The sequence below is a fragment of the Idiotropiscis lumnitzeri genome, chromosome 7 (genome assembly GCF_059441095.1).
Source record: "Idiotropiscis lumnitzeri isolate Australia: NSW breed Sydney's pygmy pipehorse chromosome 7, RoL_Ilum_1.0, whole genome shotgun sequence".
Lineage (NCBI taxonomy): Eukaryota > Metazoa > Chordata > Actinopteri > Syngnathiformes > Syngnathidae > Idiotropiscis > Idiotropiscis lumnitzeri.
The window spans coordinates 5,900,934-5,925,395 of record NC_142397.1 but is presented as its reverse complement, the minus strand read 5'-3'; the positions used below and the strand labels follow the sequence as shown (position 1 = coordinate 5,925,395).

Genomic DNA, 24,462 nt, shown 5'->3' with positions numbered 1-24,462 from the left:
TGCAGATGTGCCTCCAGTGTTTGAAAGGTATAAAATGGGCAGATAAAAGAGAATAACTCTGCGCCAAAGTGCCTGGCATTGCCTTAAATAACCTTCTGCTTTAAGGCTGACTTTTATGTTTACAGCTATTTTGTGAGTGGGGGCGGGCAGATATCGAAGCATGAAAAACGATTCCTACTCAATAATAAAACCAAGTTGAGGTTGTGAATGAAATAAGGCCTCGTTGATATGTGATATATTAGACTTAAAACTGAGAGCGGCGTAATCGTAATTCGACGCTGCTGCCGATTTATTCCTGCTGCTCTTCAAGAAAATATGAACCGGACTTTTTCCGCCTCTAATCGACTTGGTGTAATTGCGCCTGACAAAGCTTGACACGCATGTGGCAGCCAAGAACCATTGACTTATATATGACGACTACTTATTGAAACAAATATGCTCAGCAAACCAGTTTCATCTAGATTTGGACCATTTTGGGTCTTGCTCAAAGACACATCGGCATGACTCGGAAACCAATGCTCTAGCAATCCACATGGCCATTTTCACTACCCCTTTGGTAGATATTGAATGATTCCCCCCCCCCCCCCCCCCCTCCCACGGAAAGAAAGTAATTATCTCCACTCGGCGCCCTTGAGCGCTGGAGGGACAGGCACGTACAGTCATGCACGCTTTGGCAAACAGAGAAGCTGACAAGGACAGACAGGGAGGAAAGTGTCTCCTCGCCGTGGTTCCCCCATGCGGGTGTCCATCAGACCAAATGACACATGAGTGCTTGAGCTCGGTGTGACTTGGATCCAATCCTAATGACTGAAGCCGGGTCGTCACGGGGACCTCCGACATTCAAACACATGCACGGAGGCCAACACGCTTGTATGCATGAATATGGATTGAGATTTGTGAACATTTTCAATTCTTGACTTGGCCATTTTCACTTTCTTTAAGTAATAAAAAAAAGCATCAACATATATTAAATATTATTATTGCATTTCACTCGTAGGCGCCTTCAGTGAAGTCCTACTTAGTCCGGCTTGAGAGAGAGACACTTACGCACTTGCTGAGTGTTGCACCACTTCAACTCACTAAAGAGCTTCTCTTGAAAGGTCCGTCTTGAAAATGGCCGTGCAAGTCTATCTGCAATCAAATCCATACTTTTCCCTCCTTTGTGGCATATTGGTTTAAAAAGAGCAAGAATATATTTGAGATTTTCTAACGGTCGCCAGTTACGACTTTCTGGCATTCTGGTGTGTTGATTCCGCCTAGCGCTGCCCCCTCACAAGCGAGTATCCAATCACAAGTCGCGTTCATCACCTTCAGGAAGGCTCACTGTAACCAACTGGTGATCTGATTGGCTATCGCAACAGCCTATCAACTGTGAGAGCCGTTGACACACACGGCACAGACGCCCGCAGCTAAGAACCTGAAGGCTCCGCGAAAAAAAAAAACCTGCCACTGTATTTTTAAATCTGCCTAGCAACACAAGATAGCTAAATTCTGATTGGACAAACACTCCTGCATTAATATATAATATAAAAATCCAATTATATAATTATTAGAATTATTATCACAAAAATGATGATTATGTTAAGCCATCAAAGAATGCTTTGAAGGCCTTGACCGCCCACCACTGCATAAATGCAGTCACGCAATTACTCATTTAACCTTCTAACATACATATGATGTGTTCAATGATTAATGTCTGCATACTCGCTTAACCAACGGGAGCAGGAAAGTGTGACCATTAAGTAGCTACATTATGCAGACAAGCACCCACCAAGTCACGCGAGTATCCATACAGTCCTGCTCGGAAGTCTTACGCATACTTGAGCTGATCGAGGCAGAAAACTACATTTTAGTGAGAAGCGGGAAAATGCGTATTCACTATTTGAGTCAGCATGGCATAAACAGAAGAGTCCCCCACCCCGGTATCCTAAGCAGCTCCCATCTGGTCGTCATCCTCCATGAAACAGGAAGCATCCGGCTAACTAACAAGCAGATGGACAAACTGATAGGATGCTACACGACTGTTTTCATTGCTCTTAGTTTGACTTTAAATGTATAGCATCGCTACTCTAACCGGATTTTAAGTCTTTACATCAGTGCAGTCTGTATCGTTATAATCTCTGCACCCCGGCAATGTGAGCTTTTCAAGCCATACGTCAACACAAGGCCACGCTCAAGGCCGAGCAAGTTCAACGAGCGGCCCACTTGTCATCTTGGACCGGGCTGCTACCCTAGAGGTCGATAAAAAGTAAAAAAAGTTGTTATCCGTCAGCCGGCGTAAATAGAAGAGACCTATAAAACAGACTTGTACAGATTTAATGACAAATGACCAAAGCTATCATACCATTCACTATTTTAACAGTGCGACGGGGAATAAACCGGAGTAAAAATCATTCATTTGGAATGACTTGACATAACTCGCTGAGATATTCCGTCGTATTCATTTACAACTACTGTCAAATCCTTATTTTAAGATGAACCTAAACAATGCAAATAGCAATTCCAATGACTCGCCGCTGCAATATTTTCCTTTTGCATTCATTTTTCTGAACGCTTCACGGCTTTTAAATGGTGCTCGCCATAATGTAACGACCTAAATAAAAGAGCACGGTGTCATGCTTCATTAGATCACAAGTAGCCATCTGTAGAATGCACTATAGTACCTAAAAATAGTGTGGCTGGCTGTGTTCTGGGCAATGGATATCTGTGATAACGAGAAACATCCATCTAGCCGGAGTCGTTCTGGGCGAGAAGCGGGATACACCCAGGACTGGTCGCCAGCCAATCGCAGGGCACGGACTGTATAGACGAAGAAACATTCACACTAGCAACCACACCTAAGGACAGTTTAGTGTCTGCAATTAAGTCACTCACTACCAGCCGAGTAAAAAAATAAATAAATAAAAAATGGATCTTTGACGTCTTTAGCCGTCAATGGCAGCAAATGAGTTAACTGAGTGCCGTAGACATGTAGCATAACGAAAACCCTTTAACTATGGCCAGCAGATGGCAGCACTGCGTTTCTCTAGGATTTGACCACCGTGTCTCAATGGAGGGCGGCGGGAATGCTGAAACCCGAGAACATGGTGGATCTTTGGGAATATATCGTTATGAGAACCTTATGATTGATCAGAGTGTTTGTGATGTTAAATCTACTAGAAACAGTGTCCCAAAGGAGAGAAAACGTGACAGAGATTAGTTAAATTTAGAAGTAGAAGCAATGATGTAATGCTCGTACAAGGGGATGGCACGCACACGCGCACACACTACTTAATACTACTACTAATAATACATAGTGTGCAAATAACTTGTAAAGTTGGTCAAATGCAAATTTGTCACACTAGTGATTTATTTGCAAATACGTGATTTTGAAAGGGACCGCTCAGATGTTTATGGCGTGAGTAAAGCAAACATTATTAGCATATGTCAATGTTGCAATAAAATATAGCTTTTCACAAAAAGCTTGTTTTCTGTGTTTTTTGGTCCAGGAGAGGTGACACCAACGCATGTTCTATTGCTGATTACTAAAAAAAAATTTAAAAAAATGTAATAAGGTAGAAACTAACTTTTTTGGTGATAAAAGATGAGTCAAATCATTTGGAAGAAACCGAACCCGGAAAAAAATAACATGTAAGCATGAGAAGAACAATCCAAAGGACAGCTACAGCTGGGATTCAAACCCAAAGCCCAAAACTGTGAGGCAAACAGGATAGCCACTACGCCACTATGCTGGCTGAGGAAACAAATGTGTCTTCATTTTAGTTAGCAAGTAAGTTGGAGGTTTAAGTATTGTCTGTCTGTCAACACAAAGTTAGTTTGTGTGAGCGTCGCCGACTCAATTATTTTCCGTCTGTAGTCCCAAGGATTAAAACTTTTCCAAAAGAAAAAGAGGAAACTAATTCATTTTGCTGGAAAAATTACAATAAAAACAAAATTGGTTTTCCACGCTTGAGGAGATAATATAAAAATAAATCCCCCATCCCTCGATTATATTTTCTGCTTAAGAAAGCCTTTGTCTGTTTCCTTGAATTTTTTTATTATTTCAAAATTTGTGATCACTTCACATGTGAATGTCCGGGCGGTTCAAGGAAGGTGTTTTCTTTATGACAGTCACCGTATTCGAGAAGAGATTATTACCAAGCAGACAGGGCGAGTTAAGCCCAAGTGAAGACTGAAAGGAACGCTATCATGTTACATGCTAACAACACATTTCAAGTCACTAATACAAGGCAGCTACTGTGTGTCATCTTTACACACCTCCTCGAAATGACTTCTTTCCTATCAGGATTACGGGAAAAGCAGAAGGATAAAATGATTGGAGGCACAAATTCCCCTGGAATAGGAGAATGGAAACGTCACCCCCTGCTGAGAGAGGAAATGGCTTAATGTGGGTCGGACTGAGTTTGTGCAACAATTTGGAAAAGTAGCGAAGCGTCTAAGATTGAACACCATCCATCCATATTTTTTTACTATCGTGTTTATTCAAGTTAGGGGAGTTGGTGGACTAGAGTCTATCACAGCTGACTGAATGAAAAATGGGGTACCACCTGGATTGGTAGTCAGTCACTTCGAATAAAATAAAATAAAATGCATTTATTGTTTATTTATGTATTAATAATACGTGAACAAATAAATACATAAATAAATATATTTTTTTAAAAATCATTTATTTATTTTTGCAGGGATACGGTTCCAATTGTCTGCCCCAAAAATATTTACAATCGCCTATATTATTCATTTAAAGCCCAAATATACCATACAATATGACCAAAAATTACTTTTGAAGCTCATCTTAAATCCAATTTAAAAATAAATAGCTTACCGATGAATTGATTCACAAACAAGTGCGCAAGTACGTGTTCATGGGAATGAGACTTGCTAAAGTCCACCGACAACCCAGGCTAAACTTAGCCCAACATACAGATCTATTGGACATAAATTGAAATATTAAAGCGAAAATATTTCAGAAACATAAAAACGCAAATTGAACCAAAAAAGTTGTGTTATCATGTTTTGTTTTTTTTGCCGTTAATAGAATTTTGTGCCTAAGGACAAATTTGATCTGCAACAAGGTCAAAAATCAATTTACAACACACCATATCGACTCATACCTCATATGAAAGCCCTTAATGAGGCCTTCCGTGATTTGCCATTATTTTGTCAATACCTCTTCACATAATGAACAACATGACCGAATCCATCTCTCTTTGGCACGAAAGTCACAAGACAATTGCAAGGGAAGTAGTGAGGCGACATTAAGTGAACATGAGACGCTGTGTGCTCTGGAATGACGAAAAAAAAAAAAAGAGAACGAGAGGAGCCGGATATAAAACATTGGAGCAGAAATAACAGCACACCACATCCCTGAGGGAAGCACTTCTTTGCATCTTTCACTGCACTTAAAAGCAGATTACCTTGGAGGGAGGAACACCTCATAAATCTTTCCTCCTTTTCCTCCCATGGCAGGCCCACAGGGACTATTAAATCAACGCGGTTCATTGAGGTCAAGGACGATGTCGTCGTCCTCTTGACCTGTTTGTCCACAAACGGAGAAACAATTCAGCTGGCGCTGAAGATGAAACTTTTTCAAAGCAGTTTATGTTGCCGTCTAATGACTGTATACGAGAAATACATTTACAAATGAAACTGGGACTGGCTGCCGACTAGTTTACCCAAATGAGGACAAGGATTATGGAAATGGGATGAATGGATGGATACAAATTAAAAGGCTTCCGGATTTTATGAACCTTGATGAGAATAAGCAATGAGGCTTGTAAGGCGACACCGACGGATAATAGCGTCATTCCTCAAAGACGTGGCTACGCCTCTGATAGACGCTGTGTCCCAATTTGAGGCTTGGTGCATCATTTACGTCTGACAAATGCTTCCATCAAACAACTAACTGGAACGGTATTTACTGTATGGTGCTGCTGTGAGATACGAGTTTGTCTGTAAGTACATAGATGTTAATAGGATACGTGTTCATGTTGCAACCAAAATGCATATATCAATTTGGAAACTCAATTTGGACGTTATGATGACTATTTGACTGGCTGACAGAACGTTATTTTGTGTGAATTGGATTCTTATCCATCACCTCACATGTACGTTTTCAAAAACATAATCCCTGCCTCCCAAAGACGTATTTATACGTCTTAGTTTTTTTTTTTTAGCATTAGAACACAATATTCTTTTGGCCTCGCAAAATCCCTTAAAATCCAGAAAAATCGCTGGAATTGAGGGGTTTCCTCCAGTGAAAATTTCTGGGATTAAATGAGTTAAGATAAAATGTCTACAATTATGATGAAAAGGTTTACATTCAAGCCTAGTGTGCATTATTAGTCATAGACAATTGCAAGGATGGCCGAGTGGTCTAAGGCGCCGCGTTCAGGACCCAGTCTCCCCAGGAGGCCTGGGTTCGAATCTCGAATTTCCCCATTGTGGGACTAATAAAGGGAATATTATTATTAGAATTGGCTCCGGTTTTAGTTGAACAATGCTGAGGCCCTGGGTGGGAGATGGACGCAGTTAGAAAAAGCCGTTTGCGCCGTTGTGGGCGTGTAAATAACAAGCATGCTTTCCAGCCAATAGAAGCGGCTCCTAATCTTTAAATTCAGAGCAGGAGAGGCGCAGACTGTGTTTGACTTGACCAAAGCAGAAATGGACGTTGGCCAGGGCGCTCACAGGTCACCGACTGTGAGGTGGACACTCGAGGACGACCTTCCACCCTGATCATTTGTGGATGTATGAGAAGGGAAAATGCAGTTATGCAATTATAATAAAACAAATCTCCGACAATTTCAATAAAAACTGAGCAGGACAGTAAATCTCAGATATTCCTCTGAATGGCTCTAATTATTACAAGCCAGTGACTACTTTCATAAAACACAATTGTACACGTTATCTCTTGTGCAAAATGTGTGCTGAGCGTAGATTGGCTCTATGGTTTAATAACGACATCTCTGTTTGGTGCATGTCTGGCTGGTGGTCACTTTCATTCCCATCAGACCGCAGTGTGCCGTCGCATTTAAGCGGATGATAAACCCCGCGACAGACAAATGAAGACACGATTGGACCCACCTTGCATTGTTCACAGCGCCACTCTAATCTCATCGTTGCTCTTATTTAATAAAAAATGAGCTCATCTCACTAATTTTCTACAAAAAGGTGGCCGCAGCCTCGGACGCCGGGGCAGATTGCACATTAGATAGCATGTAATTAAAAATCCCCATTGGACTGACAGTCACAGTATGACAAACACAGCTGGTATATTCATATTTAAAGAGCAGGAGGGGTGCGAGTGGAAAATGTTCTCTTAGTGATAAATGGAGATATGAATATGAAGAAAGCAATCTTGCTTCTCGGATGTAATTAAGAGACAGAAATACTGGGAGGTCTACAAGCCAGCGACAAACAGAAAAGAATGTGACAGCCAACCTTTGGGGATGTTGCACTTTGTCCTGCTACATGACATAACCCAAGAAGCATTACAAGAATTTCTTTTAGGCTATATATATATATATATATATATATATATATATATATATATATAATTTTTATTTATTTATATATATATATATATATAAATATATATATATATATCAAAATAAATAAAAATAATATATATATATATATATATATATATATATATAAATAAATAAAAATAATATATATATATATATATATATATATATATATATATATATATATATATATATGTGTGTGTGGGTCACCAAGATGGAATTGTGAATTGAAGCATCTGCATTGCCAGGCTACCACGTGTATGCATGCATTAGTTCTCAGTCAGTAAACAGTTACACATCCATACAGTACCTGTGAGATGCATGAATATTTCAAGAGGAATTGCAATGAGTGCCCATTCTGGTGCTTACAGGCTAGTGTTTGCATAGAAAATAACATTGTCATGCAGCAGGTGACAAAGGGGGAAAAAAAACCCTTGCGCATTGAGCTCCATACTGAAGACAAGAAGAAAAAGAGATGGCACTAAAGGAAAGCTATTAGCACAGTAAGCGTGGGATAACATAGCTTTGACGTTTCTAGACGTACATATAGCTTGAGGCTGCACTTGACTTCATCATTAGTCAGTGATTCTCAAAGTGTGGTACGAGTGCCACCAGTGATATGTTAAAGAATTACTGAATTAAATCAAAACTTTTCTTTTCTAGTCTAGTCTATTAGTTCAGCGGGGTTACATTCTGTCGATACTGCTCGGATCCTTCACCATAAAAACAAATTTGATGATATCAAAGGAATTTATCAGGTGTAGGAACTTGAACGGTTTCATATCCGCCAAGTCAATAACCATACTTAAACCCTACAGAGCATGCTTTTTAACTGATAAAGTCAGACGCAAAGAGTAACCCTGAAAAAATTTTCCCCTATAATTTCAAAGTGTTCCCGCCTGATTTTTGACATTTTCCCATCAGAAACTACATGTAACATTGTGGTACTAAATTACAACTCATGTTGCCAACTTAGCCAAAGATTTAAATTTTCACGCATGTAGGCACTACTTCATCACCAAGCTACCAAATTTCACTTTGTCAATTAATGTAGCAGAACAAAAATCGGCAAACAAAAAGACATCAACAACTTGACTGAAAATGCGAGTATAAGCCTGTTATTACAATGTTTCAATGTCACTAATCATTGTGCGCTAATGCTAATCTATGCTAACACTCCAACTCTTACATATTAGCTTTGCTATATTGTAGTGAGAGATGACGATTTAATTTGTTGTGTAATTTCACACTTGATTGGTGAGCGGGCGCTCCACCCACACAACTATTAATAGATATGCAATAAGAAGTACATTTTTTTTGGTGCTAATTCATGAGCGGAATCTGTCTTCAGGATAGAACGCTTCCTCGTATTACTGAACTTACTGCCACCTCAAAAATCAAAATTTTTGCCACAGCAATGCCAATGACTGATGAAATCAGTTATTCATGACATATTGCCAGCCACTTCCCGATCCAAGTCCGGGCACCATTGCGAGGCGTATAGCGCTGGCAGCTGTTAAATATTGCAGAGCGAGCAGTGGAGCGCTCTACCGAGTGAACAAAGTGTTCCGGAAGCGAAGGAACATGTCTTGTTGGAAAAGGGAATTAGATCATCGAGTGGTAAGTCAAAGCCAGCGCAGCCAGGCGTGCATGCGGAAGCACAGTCCAGCGATTTCTTAACACATTCGGGAACCACGATGGCTAAAGCGAACGGCGATGACGACAAACACCGCGGCGAAATAGGACAAATACTCTTCGTGAAGGTTTGCCCTTGACTCCTTAATATTCCGCCCAACCATTGTCCCCCCCCCCGCTTCATGCATTATAAATGTTAATAATGTGCCAGTGCAAGAAACGAGTTCCTTCAAATATTTTGCACGAGTACGCCTGATTTAAATGATCATCCAAATCGTATGTCACCGTGACACAACCGCATTCGCTTTTGCACGGTTTAATTGATCTACTCCGGGTGCGACCAAAATTATTCAGTAGGAATTAAAAGGAATAATAAAACACTACATTCTCTGGGAATTCATGTCAATCAAAAAGAAAAAAGAACATTTTTTTAATATACAGAATCATATTGTGATGGATGTGTAAATTGAACAGTGTGTCAAAGATACTTGGGTCATTGTCTCCTGTCTCCGCCTATACACAGCAGCTTGACAGCTGTCTGCCGCAGCGAGGAAGATATCAGCCGATGAAATATTTAACCATGCTGAGGGGCGAAACAGCCCGGGCACATATGCACAGACAATGCAAACCACCCGTGGAGCTTCTGCAGCAAATAAACTATTTATCAAGTCAGATCATGGCAGATGATGATGATAATGAATGGATAATCTCTTCTCTGAATAATAAAAGCGCATCAAACTGACATTGCATGGCTTATACATGGAAAAATTTAGAATTTGTATAAGTGTAAACATCTGAGCATGTCACATTTTGGGGTTTGTTTGAAACATATTTTGGAATTATTTAAAAAGAAGGTCGCTTGTGCGTTTTGGGATGATAAGATGGATGAGGAAACAAAATAGATTTTAATACAGCACAACAAGGCAAAAACACACCTCCGGACGTCATTTATACACTTTAAACAATTTAACATTATACGAGGATTAGTAACTAAATAAAAAGTATATTCATTTGAATCGATTTTATGCTGAGAATGTTCGGTTTGGGAATTAAAAAAATATATTCAATAGAACTTTAAGACCGAAAAAAAAGGTTAATTATATCGTTAAAAAAAAAAAAAAAAAAATCTCAACGCAAATAGTAGGACAGAAAGGAATCTCAATTAAGTTTAACGTAACATTGTGATTGACAAAACTATATTTATGAAAGCACTCTCGAAAACGTCTCGTGTGCTTCCTGAACAACTCCACTCTCCGGGAGACGCATTTCCCTACGACAAAGACATTTAAAAGCCTTTTTGTCAACCTCTCTCATCCCGCCGCGGGAGTGATGACACCAGCGGAAATGTGCATTTAGTGTCATTCGCTTCTCGTGTTTTTCCTCACTCATACGCAGCAAATTTTTCTTGACTCTTCTCACAGTTCAAGAAGTCGACACAAGAGGAATCGCTGCAAAAGTCTTGTTGCGCTACTTAGCAGATTACAACAAAATATCTCTCTTTGACACACCACAATATTTAGAAAATAAAACATGAATGGTTTAATTTAATTTTTTTTCAAGTTCGGTGGGCCGGATTAAAACCTTTAACAGGCCACATGTGGCCCCCGGGCCTTAGTTTGCCCACGCCTGGCCTATGGGGTTATACAGTATGTTTCCATTGTTATGTTAGCATTAGCATTAAGCTAGTCAAATAAAGGCAAAGCTTTTATTTATTTATTTTTTTAAAGTACACAGTATATAATTCACATTGTTTTAAGTCCCAGAATGATGAACCCAAAAAAAAAAAAAAATGTCTGTAAAAATCTCAGGTGTGAACCCACTGCCTTCCCAAAACCCTCCCCGGTTGCACCTTGAGATCCTATGAATATCCCAAACAGAATGCGTGCCAAGGGGCCCATTGGCAACGTCTTTGATGTTCTGTCGAGAACAGAGAGTCAGCGCTTGCTGCATCTATATATATTCAGATAGAAGCATTTATGAAGCTCCCCAAGTAATTATCCCGGTTTGAACCGTGCCAACTGAAATGCTGTGATTAAAAGGGGCCAGCATTCACATCTTTGCTGGCAGAAATACGAAGGTCAAAAGAAGAAGAGTAGTTTCTCGAAACACGTACGTGGTCAGTTTATTGGATTGCCCTTGCGGTTTGAGATGTGTCGTCGAGGGATGGGAGAAGCGGAGAGTGATTTTTATTCTTTTTCTGAGTGTAAAAACCAATGATGGAAACTCAGCCGGAATCGAATCTCTTGTTTAAAGACGTTCAAAAAAATACTGGCCAAAGTGATTCAACAAAGTGAGATTATTAGGAGGGAAGGAGACACGGGAAGTATAACTGGATGTTTTAAGGTGACACAGGTGTGGATTTTCCATCCCACTTGGATTGGAAAAATCCGGTACCGTCTCGTCCCGGACAAAAAAAAAATTAGAAAACAAAATTAAAAAAATAAATAAATAAATAAATAAATAATGTCCGGTAAAAACGACTTCCATCCAGTCCTGTTCCCGTTCAGATTGATTCCCACTCACGTACTGCTCCCATTTTGGAGGTCAGCTCCATTTAAAGAAAAAAAAAATGGCCACTCTCCCGCTCCCGTCTGCTGCCGTGAATTTTTTATCCTGTACTGTCCTGATTCCGTGATAAAAAGTCAAAATTGACTCCCTTTGGCCACCAGGGGGCAGAATAACACAGACAGCGAAACACACAAAGAAGAGTTTCACTTGTGCACCGTGCCATCACGTACCTACTCGACCTAAATAATCCTGCTCAGTCTTAATTGGGAGTCGGGGAAATATTCTTTTCACAATACGCTTAATAGGATGCTTCAACTTTAGTGTCGCTCTTGTCATTTGGTGTATTTATGGCGCTTACAGACAAGTTCTACGTGCAGAGAACATGAAAAAAAAAATGTCTGCAGGTGCCTGTAAATAACGTGTATACCCATGCGCATTCCGAGTTGTTCACCAGCCGGCGCGGTTGTGCTAAAATTACCCCCCAAGATTAATATGTAGTATCTGGATGTAGCTAGGTTACATTTATATACGCACAGACACTGTGGGAACATAAAGGGGTACATTTTGTTTGAGGACATGTTTTAAACAAATATTTATGCATTTATTTGATCAGATGAGTAAATTACGAGAGCACAATCGCTATTGGTCAGCTGTCATTTGGAATTTGGAGCCATTTTGGTTTGGGCTGAATAAAGATGTCAGACAGGGAACAACTTTTAGAATTATCAGCATTCCTTGGAATCCTGATCAAAGGTCCAATTTCAAATATAAAAAGTTCAAATCTGCCGAATAAAATTCTAATTTGTGTATTTCATGAATTCTGATGATTATTTTATTATTATTTATTATTTTTTTAAATTTTTATTTGCCTATTTCATGAATTTCATTTAGAGAGCAATGCTGTTAATCAAATGTAATTAAAACATTTGATTGCGATTTCGGCGAAGCCGTGACATCTTGGTCAGCGGCCGCTTCAGCTCATCAGGAAGCGTCTTAATCACGAGCTCGTTTGTTTGATGCCCGTTTCCAGCGTTCTTTAATTGCCGTGAAGTCCGCCTAATGACGGGGTGAGGCCCAAGATAAAAAGGGAGCATGATGAGCATATGGTGGAGCGATTGCAGCGTATCGGCAACGCAAACAGGAAGGAAGTGACACATGGTTTAGAAACGGGCGAGTGGAAACACTTGCAGACGCTGAGACTGCGATGGCCGACACCAATCAACAGGTGACCAAAACAGCTGACGGAAATCAATCGAATTCCTGCATTGACACGACAAGAGAAGCCCATGTTTCAAAATTACTGAAAACTTGTACCGCCAACTAAAAGCGAAGCTATAGCAACAAATTGTTTGTCACCATTTCAGTTTTCCTGATTTTTTTTTTTTTCTTAGGCATGACTAAAATGGCGCCAAGTACAAAAATATGATGTCTCACGTGAGTGGCTCCTCCCACATTTTATTCGAATTTGAGCGCATCACGACTAACTGAAGGACACTGAAAGGAACATGAACCGATTCAGAATAGTAGCCATGTCCAAAACATTTTTTTTTTTTCACAGAATTTAAATCAAAACTAACTCACACTTTCCCTCGCTCATTTGCACTCCGCCTTAAAGTCATGTTTGGAGCTCGTGGGATGTCGCCGTCGAGGTGACGACGAGGACATGGTGTTGCTTACAAGTTTACTGGCCTAATGAGACGGGACGGCGCTTTGAATAAAAAAAAACAAAAAAAAAAAAACAAACATTGTTTGTTGTGTAAGTGGGAGGAAACGTCAGCGTCCCACAAGACGTCCATGCTGTTGACCTCCTAATTATATTTTATCTTTATTCAGCCAATGAGTGAGCGGCACTAGGAAGACAATACGCCACAGTTCCTTATATTGGTGAACTTCTTTTTTTTTTTTTTTTTTTTTTAAATCAGCTTCCTCATCATCTCCTACACACCGACATCATTACGGAGATAGATTTTCTGGGCAAGAGAGTTAGACAAGCAGAAGAGAATTGAAAGCAGGAGGGGGGTTGGGGGGGGGACAAAGAGGAAAGCTCTTCTCCATCTTTTCATTAATCAGAAATCAGTTTATTTCTCTCTGGAGAGCCAATCACTCAGTGGGATGGAGGATGGCCTCTCTCGCTCCCTCCCACCTCTTTTTATCTCCTTTCTGTTCAATGAGCATCCTTCCTCCGCGTCTTCCTTGTGGGAATCCTCCACTCTTTAAATGCCAAACCGATAAAGCAAGAAACAAAAAAAAAAAAAAAAAGCATCTTCTCCCAAGTTCACCATTGGAATACAAATCATAGTTTAGATAGTCGCACACACTCTAGCACACACACACACACATGCAGAAGAAGTCGGATTTTTTACGTTGAATACGACGGAACAAATCAAATGAGAGGCAGCTGTTGCTATCGCAAGTAGAAGGCAGTCATTTCAAACAAAGTTACTTTTTTTGCCGCATGTTGGCAACTTGCCAAATGCTTCATTTCGGCTTCACATCTCTACTATCCTCTTCTGAGTTCACCCGCACCTTTCATCAACGGTGTTATTCAGCAATACACAAATTGCCAGGTTAGCATGCTGTGTCGACACCCGCATAGGAGAGATAAAAAGTCTACACACCCCTTTTCAAAGACGTGGTCTTTGTATAGTGAAAAATGAGACCAAAATAAATCACCTCAAATTTCCCCATTGTGGGACTAATAAAGGACATCTTTATCTTTATCTTTGTTTTCCGCAAGGACAAGAAGGGGGGGGGGGTCATTGGATATTGGAGTTGCATAAGTGTGAACCCCCTATTTAGCAGTGTCACATGATGCGCAGGTGGCCATCATGAAGCGGGCCAACTATCAAGTTCTTATGCCTCTTTTTCTATCCTCTTTTTTTTTTTATCAGATCATCACAGAGCAGCTCAAAATAATAGTCATAAAAAAATGGAATCGGAGTTCTAGCAAACAAGACCTCACATAAAATCTATGCTCAGACACTTTGCACAATGTGGCCAATATTGCCTTGATTAACTGTGCGAGACCCCAATCAATAGATCTCAGACCCGGGATGAATTTTTATGGCATCAATCTGCTGCTTTTTATGTCCGTAGTCTCCCAAATTAGACATAATGCTCAATTATGGCCTTGTTGGCAAATGACTGCAGGATGAGCGGGATAATGGCCTGCCACTGCGAAACGTGTACATCCAAGCGGTGGCTTCTTATTCACCAATCTGACGTCACCCGGAAACACTTAAATATTTAATAGGAGAGGCTTGAAATTAAAAAGGAGAAGGGATGAAAGAGAAACAAGTTGCCTTTTATAGTGGGCAAAATGATGATAAAAGGCTATTCTCTTTGAAAGAGGCACCCCGTCGTGGTGCTGATTCCCGAGAAAAAAGCTGCGCCACAAGGCCACAAAGGCTTCTTTTGACTACATTGGAGAAAAGAACCAACGTGAATGCATCAGATTCAGAGTGATTGTGTTCTGATAGTGTCCTATAAACAAAAAGAGCATCATCCCCCCCCAGAGATGGATGACAATCCGTCTTTGCTGTGCAGGTTTACTGGACTTGGAACTCCTCCCTGGAAGAGGCTGCCAGCCTCTCGACACAAAAGCAAAACAGTGACCCCCAGTGGACACCACTGGATATTACAACTGCCATCGCTTGTCTTCAGGACACATCCAAACAGATTTTGTGCAAGAGGTGGGGTACTACCAGGACCGGTTGCCATCCAAATCATAGGACATATATAGAAAAACAACCTTTCTAATTCACATTTAAGGACAATTTTTCAATGAACCTCATGTATGTTTTTTTTTTTTTTTTTGGTGGCGGCGCTATAAAATAAGTGTTGATGTTAACATCAATGAAGTGTCCTTTTGAGTTCATTTTGTTAGTTTGTATTAAAGTAATTTTCTGCATAACTTTTTCACGTGTTCATATCAAAAAATGTGCATTGTAAAACTCAGGTTTAATTATATAAAAATATAAAAAATAGTTTCACCCACAAAAAAAGAAATTAATTTAAAAAAAAAAAATCACGCCAGGTAGGTTGAAGGCAATCAAGTCATCCTTCGATGCCGATTAGGTGTCCTTTATTTACTTTTTAGGGAGTTGACAACCCGAATGTGCACACTATTTCCTATTTGGAGCACTATTAAAGTTGATTAATTTTTTAAGCAGGAAACTGAAATTAGTGATCATTTTCTTTGTAATCTATTCATTTAGGAGAAATTAGGAAATTAGTAACGACTCGAAAAATGCCTACTTATATTTAATGAGGAATCGCTTGATAGAGTCCATGTTGAACTTGTCACTTTGATATCAGGTGAGCGGCTGAGTGGGCCTCCCATTAGATGTTATATAACACATGGGGGAGTGGGAGCATCGAAAATAATCCAAGGAGTCAGATGAATGTCACTCTGCTAATTCAAGCGTCTCCAAAGTGCGGCAGGTTATGTTCACAAGAGGATTAAAATTGAGCTGCTCGACGCGGCGCATGTATGGCCGGCGAAGGAAAGGTCACTAATGATTTTGTCTGTCAATAACTCTCATGTTGGCGTGTCACCGCAGACTCCCGCCCGGCCGTACAAGAGGATAACATCTGACGGAACTTTATATATAGGCAAGAGATTACGACAGGAGGGATTATATCCATTAAAGCAGAAAGTGGCCCGTGTGGCCCTCTCCTGCTCAAGAGGAAGAAGCGGCGGAAAAGCATGTGTCGGCTGTCTCGTCAATCAATTTGCAGCAGGAAAAAAAAAAAAAAAAGATTAAACGTGTGAGCGTGCTTATCTGTGAGGCTTTGGTAAAGTAATTTAACCGAACCCGTGAGTCGTCCGACCATTGTGTGCGGTATTACTGTAACAGGATTGCAAAAAAGGATTGCGCCTTCCTCTCCCTGATGAAGGGACGAGTGGGAGGTGAGCATTCATTTCCAGAGGCATGCGCTATTTGCATTATTACAAAATATCATCGAGGCGAAAATGAAGCAGGCTGCGTAATTTGCACGCTCACTCATAGCTTGGCAGGTGGCGCTGTAGCACACTCATTGGCCACAACCTGACGGATAATCTAATGAGATCCAATAAAGGCATTATTTACCAGGAAATAAAGTAACTTTCAATTGACATCTTCATACAGGTGTTTATTTCACAGTGTGTGTATCTCTCTCTTTCTCTCACTCACTCACTCACTCACTCTCTCACTCTCACTCTCTCACTCTCACTCTCACACTCTCTCTCTCTCACACTTTCTCTCACTCTCTCTCTCTCACACTTTCTCTCTCTCTCTCTCTCTCTCTCTGTCACACTTTCTCTCTCTCTCTCTCTCTCTCTCTCTCTCTCTTTATATATATATATATCAACTTGTCATTCAAAAAATGCTCATGCGTTTCATCAGAGTTTTTCGCACAACGAGCAATGTCCTTAGCTTGACCGTTAATATCTTCCTTACCACTGCATATATGTATATATCAAGTCTCCAAATCAAAATTAAAAGGGGCATAAAACAGTGCCATAAAAGCACCGCCTCCGCAGCGGCAAGCTAAATGCAAGATGGCGAGCTGCTTGTTGTCCATCTACCAGCCAAGGCGACGCTGTAGGCATAATGTACAGTAAATATAACAGAGGTGAGCTTGAGGGCTAAAGGCTAAAGTCATTCATCCCGTGATAATGCTGAGCCTTTAGTGAAATAACCACTCTGCAGGGCTGACACAATGTGTGACCTTTACTGCATCGCTCCATCCACCGAAATGCCAGCTTGTGCAGAGAACACAAAAAGGAGGCAAAGAGTCCAGAAAGTCCAGTTTGTCCCAAGGCTGCTTTCGACGGCATACAAGGGGTTAAATGTTTTGCACGCTGCCTGGTGGCTCAGTAATCTCCTGAGGTTCTAAGCGCTTTGTGTACTGATGAGCCAGAAAAAAAAATGGCGGTGGGTTATTGAGGGACAGCTCTGAAGCTAACCTTCAGAAGCAAAAGGCAGCTAAACAACAATGACTGTGCAATCTCAGTGGAGGAAGCCGCCGCCTCGTGCACATGTGCCGCATTTAAAGACTAAACACCAGCCCGATCTCGTCCCGGCTCCTAGGCCCTTGAAGCCCACCAAACTTGGCCAAACGTATCTTATCTCTGCTGCCAGCATTCCAAAGGCGGCTGCGCAGCCTGATAAATGCACACAATGAGGAGAGCAATGGACAGACTAGGATGAGTGAAGGACATTCAATAGGAGGTCAAAATAAATAAATAAAGAGGAGGGGGGGAAAAAAAGCCTTGATGAGGTGAATAGACCTGCAAAACAAATGTAAAACAAAATAAAATGGCCTGGAGATAAAATAAATTGTCCAAATTGTCAAAACCACACAGGACGGCTAATTGTGTTGAGTGTTAAAACTCTTTAAGCCATGGATATGTGAACATAAAGACAAAAAAAACAAAAAAACAACACGAGTCACTGGTGTATTTTCTTTATCCTCTGAGGAAAAAAAACCCCGCAGCAAGTAATCAAGCTGTGACAATCTCCAAGTATATCCATTTATCTTCATTATACTGCCCCCTGGTGGCCATTGTGTACACACCGGAAGGAGCCGCACTGAGGCACAAAATGTTTAATTCTTTACATTCTATTTAACTGTGTTATCCCTATTTTATATTGCACATTCTTATTCTTATTGACAATAAAACATGACGGGAAATTGTGTTGTTTTTATTTTAAGGTCCTGAAACCGAGTGCTTGGAATTAGAAGTAAACTTATATCGAAGTAAATAAATACACCAGTGTGTTTAAGTATGAACACACATCAAAACAGCAGTCGTAAAAAAAGACCGTCATGTAAATACAAAATACATGACTAAATACATATGAATGTTCAACTACAACGCAATTTAAATGTTTATGGCATGTTAAATGTTATGCAATATAATTCCACAACAAATGAATCATGAGTGATAAAAATATCAATAAACCCTCCGACTACTAAATGCACTCAGCACAAATGCTCCAAAAGCACCACAACCCCCTCTAGCGGCACCAATCCGTTCCTGCAACACAAATCAGCACCACGCAAGTGGACAGCTCCTCTCTCCAAAATGCCACCGTACCACAACTGCAACATTTTTGTCGGTTCAATTTTGTGTCACAATTGATGTAGGACTTTAGGGGCAATCCTGCCGGAAAAAAACCTTGAAGCAATCCCCCGCAAACGGCGCTGATTGATTTATAAACACGCATCAATCAAGGCGAAATTGAAGCCGGAGTCATCCTTATGTTGACATGTTTGTGTTTGCACCACCTTGTGTGAGTGGGTGTGTGTGTTTGTGTGTGTGTGTGTGTAGAGGTGATTGCCACACGCATGGATTGATGTGCCGGTACAATATTATGAAACAATAAAATCCCGACAGCTGATTCATAACAGAGCATAAAATCCAGAGTTTTGTTAGGTTCCTGCTTAATGAAAGCTATAATTTCTGCCTGCTTCGCTACGTTGCTACGGAACACGGGGATCGATAAAAATGACAGACATCTACTGTACACCATCGCCATGGCGATGAGCCAGCCTCTGGAGCACGTCAGCCCTGTCACATGTGTTTTATCCCTCTAAAAAAAAAAAAAAAAAAAAAAAATCACATGGAGATCACAACGTGAGCTTGGATTGTTTCTCTCACTACGGCGCACTCACACTATAACTAACACGTGTTCATTGGCACCACCGCTGCGGCGTCTTGTCGCTGGCCGGCTCGTCCAAGACTGATATTGGAAGCTCAAAGGTCACACATGCAATCACACTTGAGAGGGAGACCGCATTGTTGCTGCGTCTCGGGGAAATATGACTGCTGTGTGTGTTTGGGGGTCACGGAGGTACAGTCTATAAAGGCGGCAGGAACGCATGCACGGTGGAGCACAATGTATTGCTACGTCAACATAATGCAAAGGGTTGGAAATTCAAGTACGGTCGAGGTGCCACAGCCACCAACAGGGCAATAAAATAAGAACAAACAGTTGTCGCATGTAGAACAGAGTACACGCGACCATCGGACGACTTCATCATCATGCGTGAGTGACAGCATACACTTATTACCCACTCAAGTCTCCGCACTCCTCCACCTGACCGCCTTTTATCCACTAGATCAAAACCTAATCGTCCTCCGCGGCTTTTCTTTCGAGTGACACAAAGGACAAGTGCCGCCTTAAGGTGGAAGCGGGGAAAAAAAAGACATCTGTGAGCGTTAACACGCCTGCTGACTGCCGTCTCGGAGATTAGCCGAGGAGTGAACGCACACATTTTAGCCAGCGTGGAATTATAATGACCAGGACAGACGCAGCGGGGGAAATGCCGGGGATTTACTCAGGTCCGATTAAATGGAATGAAGTTATGGTGAATGATGATGGCTGCTCAAGTTATTTGACAATATTCAAGTGGAAGGGGGTGCGTGCGTGTGCGTGTGTCTGCACATTAATGGGATTAGCTGAGACATGCTGCCACCTTCTGGACAGGAAGGAGAACACACAAGTCAACACTCAACGGCTCATCATCACCGTGAGCATAAATCGATTCCAAACTGTCCACCAGCACATCCAGAAGCAATTATGACGTCATTTCCTGCAGTCGAATTCAAGCCGGTTTTCAATATTGAGAGCATTGTTCCAAGCGTTTCCAACATATTTCTTATTCATGGAAATGTCGTACATACATGATCGTTGTACTTGATTACATTCTGAATGTTTGACATAATAATGAAAAAGGTTACGTGTAGTTTGTGGTAACATTTAAAAACTTGCCAAATAATCTACTTATTATAAAATATTTGGAATAAATTATGTATTTTTATTAGTTGGTATTGTATTTTTTTTAAATTTTAGATAATAAAATGATCTTATATTAGAATATTGTGTGCATTTACAAAGAGGTAAAAATTAATTTGCATAACTTTATACTGCATTTTATTATGTGATTTTATCAAATATATATTTTCATTATTCTATTGTTTATTTAACTTATTATTTGATTTTTAATCGAAAACAATTACAAATCTAAAAACGATACTAAAAATACTTATATGTTGAACTATATTATTCTGAATGTTATATTTTTATTAAACGTAATATCTTCATTAAAATATTTCAAACAAATACACCAATGCCACAAAAATATAAAAAAAAATACTCAAAAATAATTTCCCTGGAACTAAGAAATTTTTCAATATTACTCTTATTATTGTTATTAATTTAGTTTAATATTTATATTATAAGTATATTTCACCAAATTACATGAATAAAAAATATTAAAAATGTTATCATAATATCTTATCGTATGATATATATTTTTTTAAATACATAATTCTTTTTGTAATTATTATTGTAGTTATTTTTTTATTTAATCTTACATTTTACATTTGACTCAATTGTCTTTAAATTACTATTATGATTATTATTATAACTATATTATTATTACTATTATAATCAATATTATTATTATTATGTAGTGGTTGCGATGGTATCAAGAGTTGTGATGGATGTGAAAAAAAAAACTAAAGAATTATTTTTTTTTGCTTCATCCAACAAGTTAACTATTCAGTCAGATAGGTGCGAAATTCACAGCAACAATGAGCAGTACTTTCCTCAAAGCAAGATGAAAACAAGCCTCCCCGAGAATTCAACCAGCAACAAGAGCCACAACGCACGCACGACTTACCGGTGTGCTGCCATCGGAGATGGTGGCCATGCTGATGGACATGCTCATCTTGTCCGACGAAGACAGCGAAGACGGGGAGGGGCTCCTCTTGTCCGCTTCCTGTCTCTGGAGGAAGTCGCGCCAGGCGCGTTGGATGCTACACACACAAACACAGGTAAGAGACTTTCGACTAAAAAGTAACAATTTTCCCCTCACTAAATCCACCGATTTGTGTCACATTACTACCTAGGCCTACAAGTTTCCTTTTTTTTTTTTTATCTCTCCCAAAATCATCCATCAACTTGTCATCTTAATGTCGTCCAGCCTTGAGTAAATCACCGAAAGAGACTTTTAAGCGTGTTTAGGGGTCATAAACGTTTTTGCAGAGATTTAAGATCGACTCACATCAAAACTTTGGTCTCAAAGGGCGGCACGTTCATGTTGATGTTGTCATCCTGGTCCACCATGAGGTCCTCACTGCGTTGATGGGAGAGGACACACACACACACACACACACACTCTGATGTACACTTTTGAAGTGCGCAAAACTAAAGGACACTTTTCCCTCCTTCATGTGAAATTTGAACTCATCCATGCTCAAAATACTGAAACACGCACTTGCTGTGTTTGTAATAAAGCATCAAAAGCAAAATAAGTGAAGAAAAAACAAATGTTTAACATCTTGAAAATTGAATATATATTTAAAAGGATTTCCAAATCGTTGTATTCTGTTTTCATTGAAATAAAATGCAAAATAACCACAGAGGCTTACTATAGATACATATTTTTAGCCTCAAGCTAACAACAAAACACAAAAAAAATATCCCAAATGATCCAATTTTCCAAAATATGTAAAACAAATTATCCATTGTTTCAAAAATGTTGCTGCCTAAATTGTCCTCCCATCCTAGAATGACATTCGTATTAACGTTAATTAACAAGAGATGGTTTCATCCCATCTGGTGGGCAAAATGGGCTTTTAATGCGACACGGGAGCAGGGATGCTGTGTGCTCTTATTGCTGTGTTACCGTGTGCGTGTGTGTGTGGGGGTGTGTGTGCGTGCAAGCGTCCACTCACGTCTGCAGCTGGAAGCTTCCATCATGAGTGTGCTTGAAGCCACTCTGGAGGCTCTTGAGCTGCTCCTACGTGACACACAAAGAAGGGACAGGCATAACTAACGAGGTCAAAAGTGACATAAGGGCACATATAAAGTGTGACGTGTTGCCCGATCATTGTGCCAACGCGAAGCATGTCCGAGCTGTTCTACGCTTTTCCTGTGAAGAAAACGTGGGAGAATTTCAAAAATGAGCGGAGTATACATTTACCGTATTTTTCGGACCATAAAGCAAAAATCCGTTCATATTTCCAAAAATTGAGGTTTATTCATTTAATTTTTTTCAGGTTCGGCGCGCCGGAATAAAACGTTTAACGTATTTAACCGTATGTGGCCCCCGGGCCGTAGTTTGCCCACGGCTGGTCTAAAATATGTGGGAAAGTGGCCCTCGACATCCCAGGCTTGTGATAACTGTTTCGAAAAGTATTTGACTCCTGCTGACCTGACCCGAAGACAGAGAAAAAAGTACTGTCTCCCCTCCCAAAATTTTAAATAAAATTAATTAATTAATTAATCCATCTCGTCGCTTACAACTAAATATAGGAGTAAAAAAAAAAAAATCCCCCACAAAATAAATTAAAAAAAATAAAATTAAAATTGTAACTTCTACTTTGTGGAAATTCTCTTATTAGGGGGCTTGGAACGTATCACCCGTGAAGAGTGAGAGAACACTGTGTATAAATGAATTGTATTTATCAATTTTCATGAATTATTTGTTTCTTTTGATGGATGTTTGGATTTAGACCACCATTGCACTCATCTTTTATTGGCAGCCATTCATCAGCAATCGGAAAACATTTAATCACTCTCCTAAATTAAAAAAAATGGTTGCCAAAAGAAATGATTGCACCCCACACCACAGGATAAATATTCCAAAAAATGCTTCGACATGATAATCAGGGTTTTGTTGATCAAAGGAGGGGAAAATGCTTTAATTCATCCCGACTTCACAATTGTAGCAAACGTAGAAACAAAAACCCAAATCACCAAGACGACTGCATCGCTCTCACTCCCTCGCCTGCTGCTGCTCCCTTCCTTCGATCTACCCTCATGCCCCATCTCCTCCCATTTAGCTTCATCCTAATGAGGACAAGGCTGCCTCTACATAATTGAGCAGACTAATTCAATTACGAGGGAGCAACAAAGTTTAAGTGGAGCAGTTCTTCCTTGACGAGCCAAAGGGGGTTCACGTGAGGCCGCGAGACGAGCGGCTCGAGTGCATCGCTGCCCCTGCAAGCTGCGACGTTAGCGCTATGATGTGCCATTATTGTGCGGACCGGGGATGCGCTGCGACTGCTAGAAGGCAGACTCGCTGATAAAGACGTGGAGTGAATGAGACGGCCGTGTTCAGTTGGTATTTAATTGGCTTTATTAAGAAAATAACTGGAGGACTAAAAAAAAAAAAAATTAATAAATAAATCAGCTTGTCATGATCTGACAGGCACAAGCTGCATTTTTAACATCATTATTGGCTATGTGCTGTACTCCATTGGGTTTAAGTCTTACTAAACCTGATGTGCATCATTAGAAGAGGTGTTTTGACTATTATTTAATTTTTTTATTGTTACCTTCCAGGTCCTTTCTCCATCTATTTAAAGCAATTGAAAATGATCGCGGCACAATAAAGTTGCGCTTCAAGCATTTGTGCAGGCATACATATATACTGTACGTGAAATAAAGTTTCCTTCATCACATTTAGCGAGTTTGTATGAAGCTAGAAGCTAACGAGTTTTTATGACCATGGAGAGAAGAAATTTTAATGTCTATTTTGTGTGTGCATAAATGGAAGACACAAAGCGGTCTAATAATTTATTCAGTGACTATATAGTCGTCATTATTTAATTATACTTCAAATTTATTTCCCTGAGCTTTGGTTTCGGTATTTCCACCCAACAATTGAATGCCAGCCTAATCTATTTGAATAAATGTTGAAAATATTACATTGTGGCTGTTGGGTGGAATTCAACACAAAAACGTCAAAGCATCTATCAAATGCACCCAGATGTAAGAAACTTAATTGTTTG

General features: G+C 40.0%; 1 protein-coding gene across 1 annotated transcript in view; it reads right to left on the bottom strand.

Annotated features, from left to right (window-relative positions):
* The window catches only part of schip1 (schwannomin interacting protein 1), a 202,803-nt gene that overhangs the window by 119,305 nt on the left and 59,036 nt on the right, over nt 1-24,462 (bottom strand). The window contains exons 6-8 of the mRNA XM_088300538.1: nt 22,402-22,466; nt 21,729-21,800; nt 21,345-21,480 (exon numbers count right to left, since the gene is read on the bottom strand). Of these exons, the coding sequence (XP_088156664.1) occupies nt 21,345-21,480; nt 21,729-21,800; nt 22,402-22,466 (273 nt within the window). The remainder of the gene's footprint in view (nt 1-21,344; nt 21,481-21,728; nt 21,801-22,401; nt 22,467-24,462) is intronic.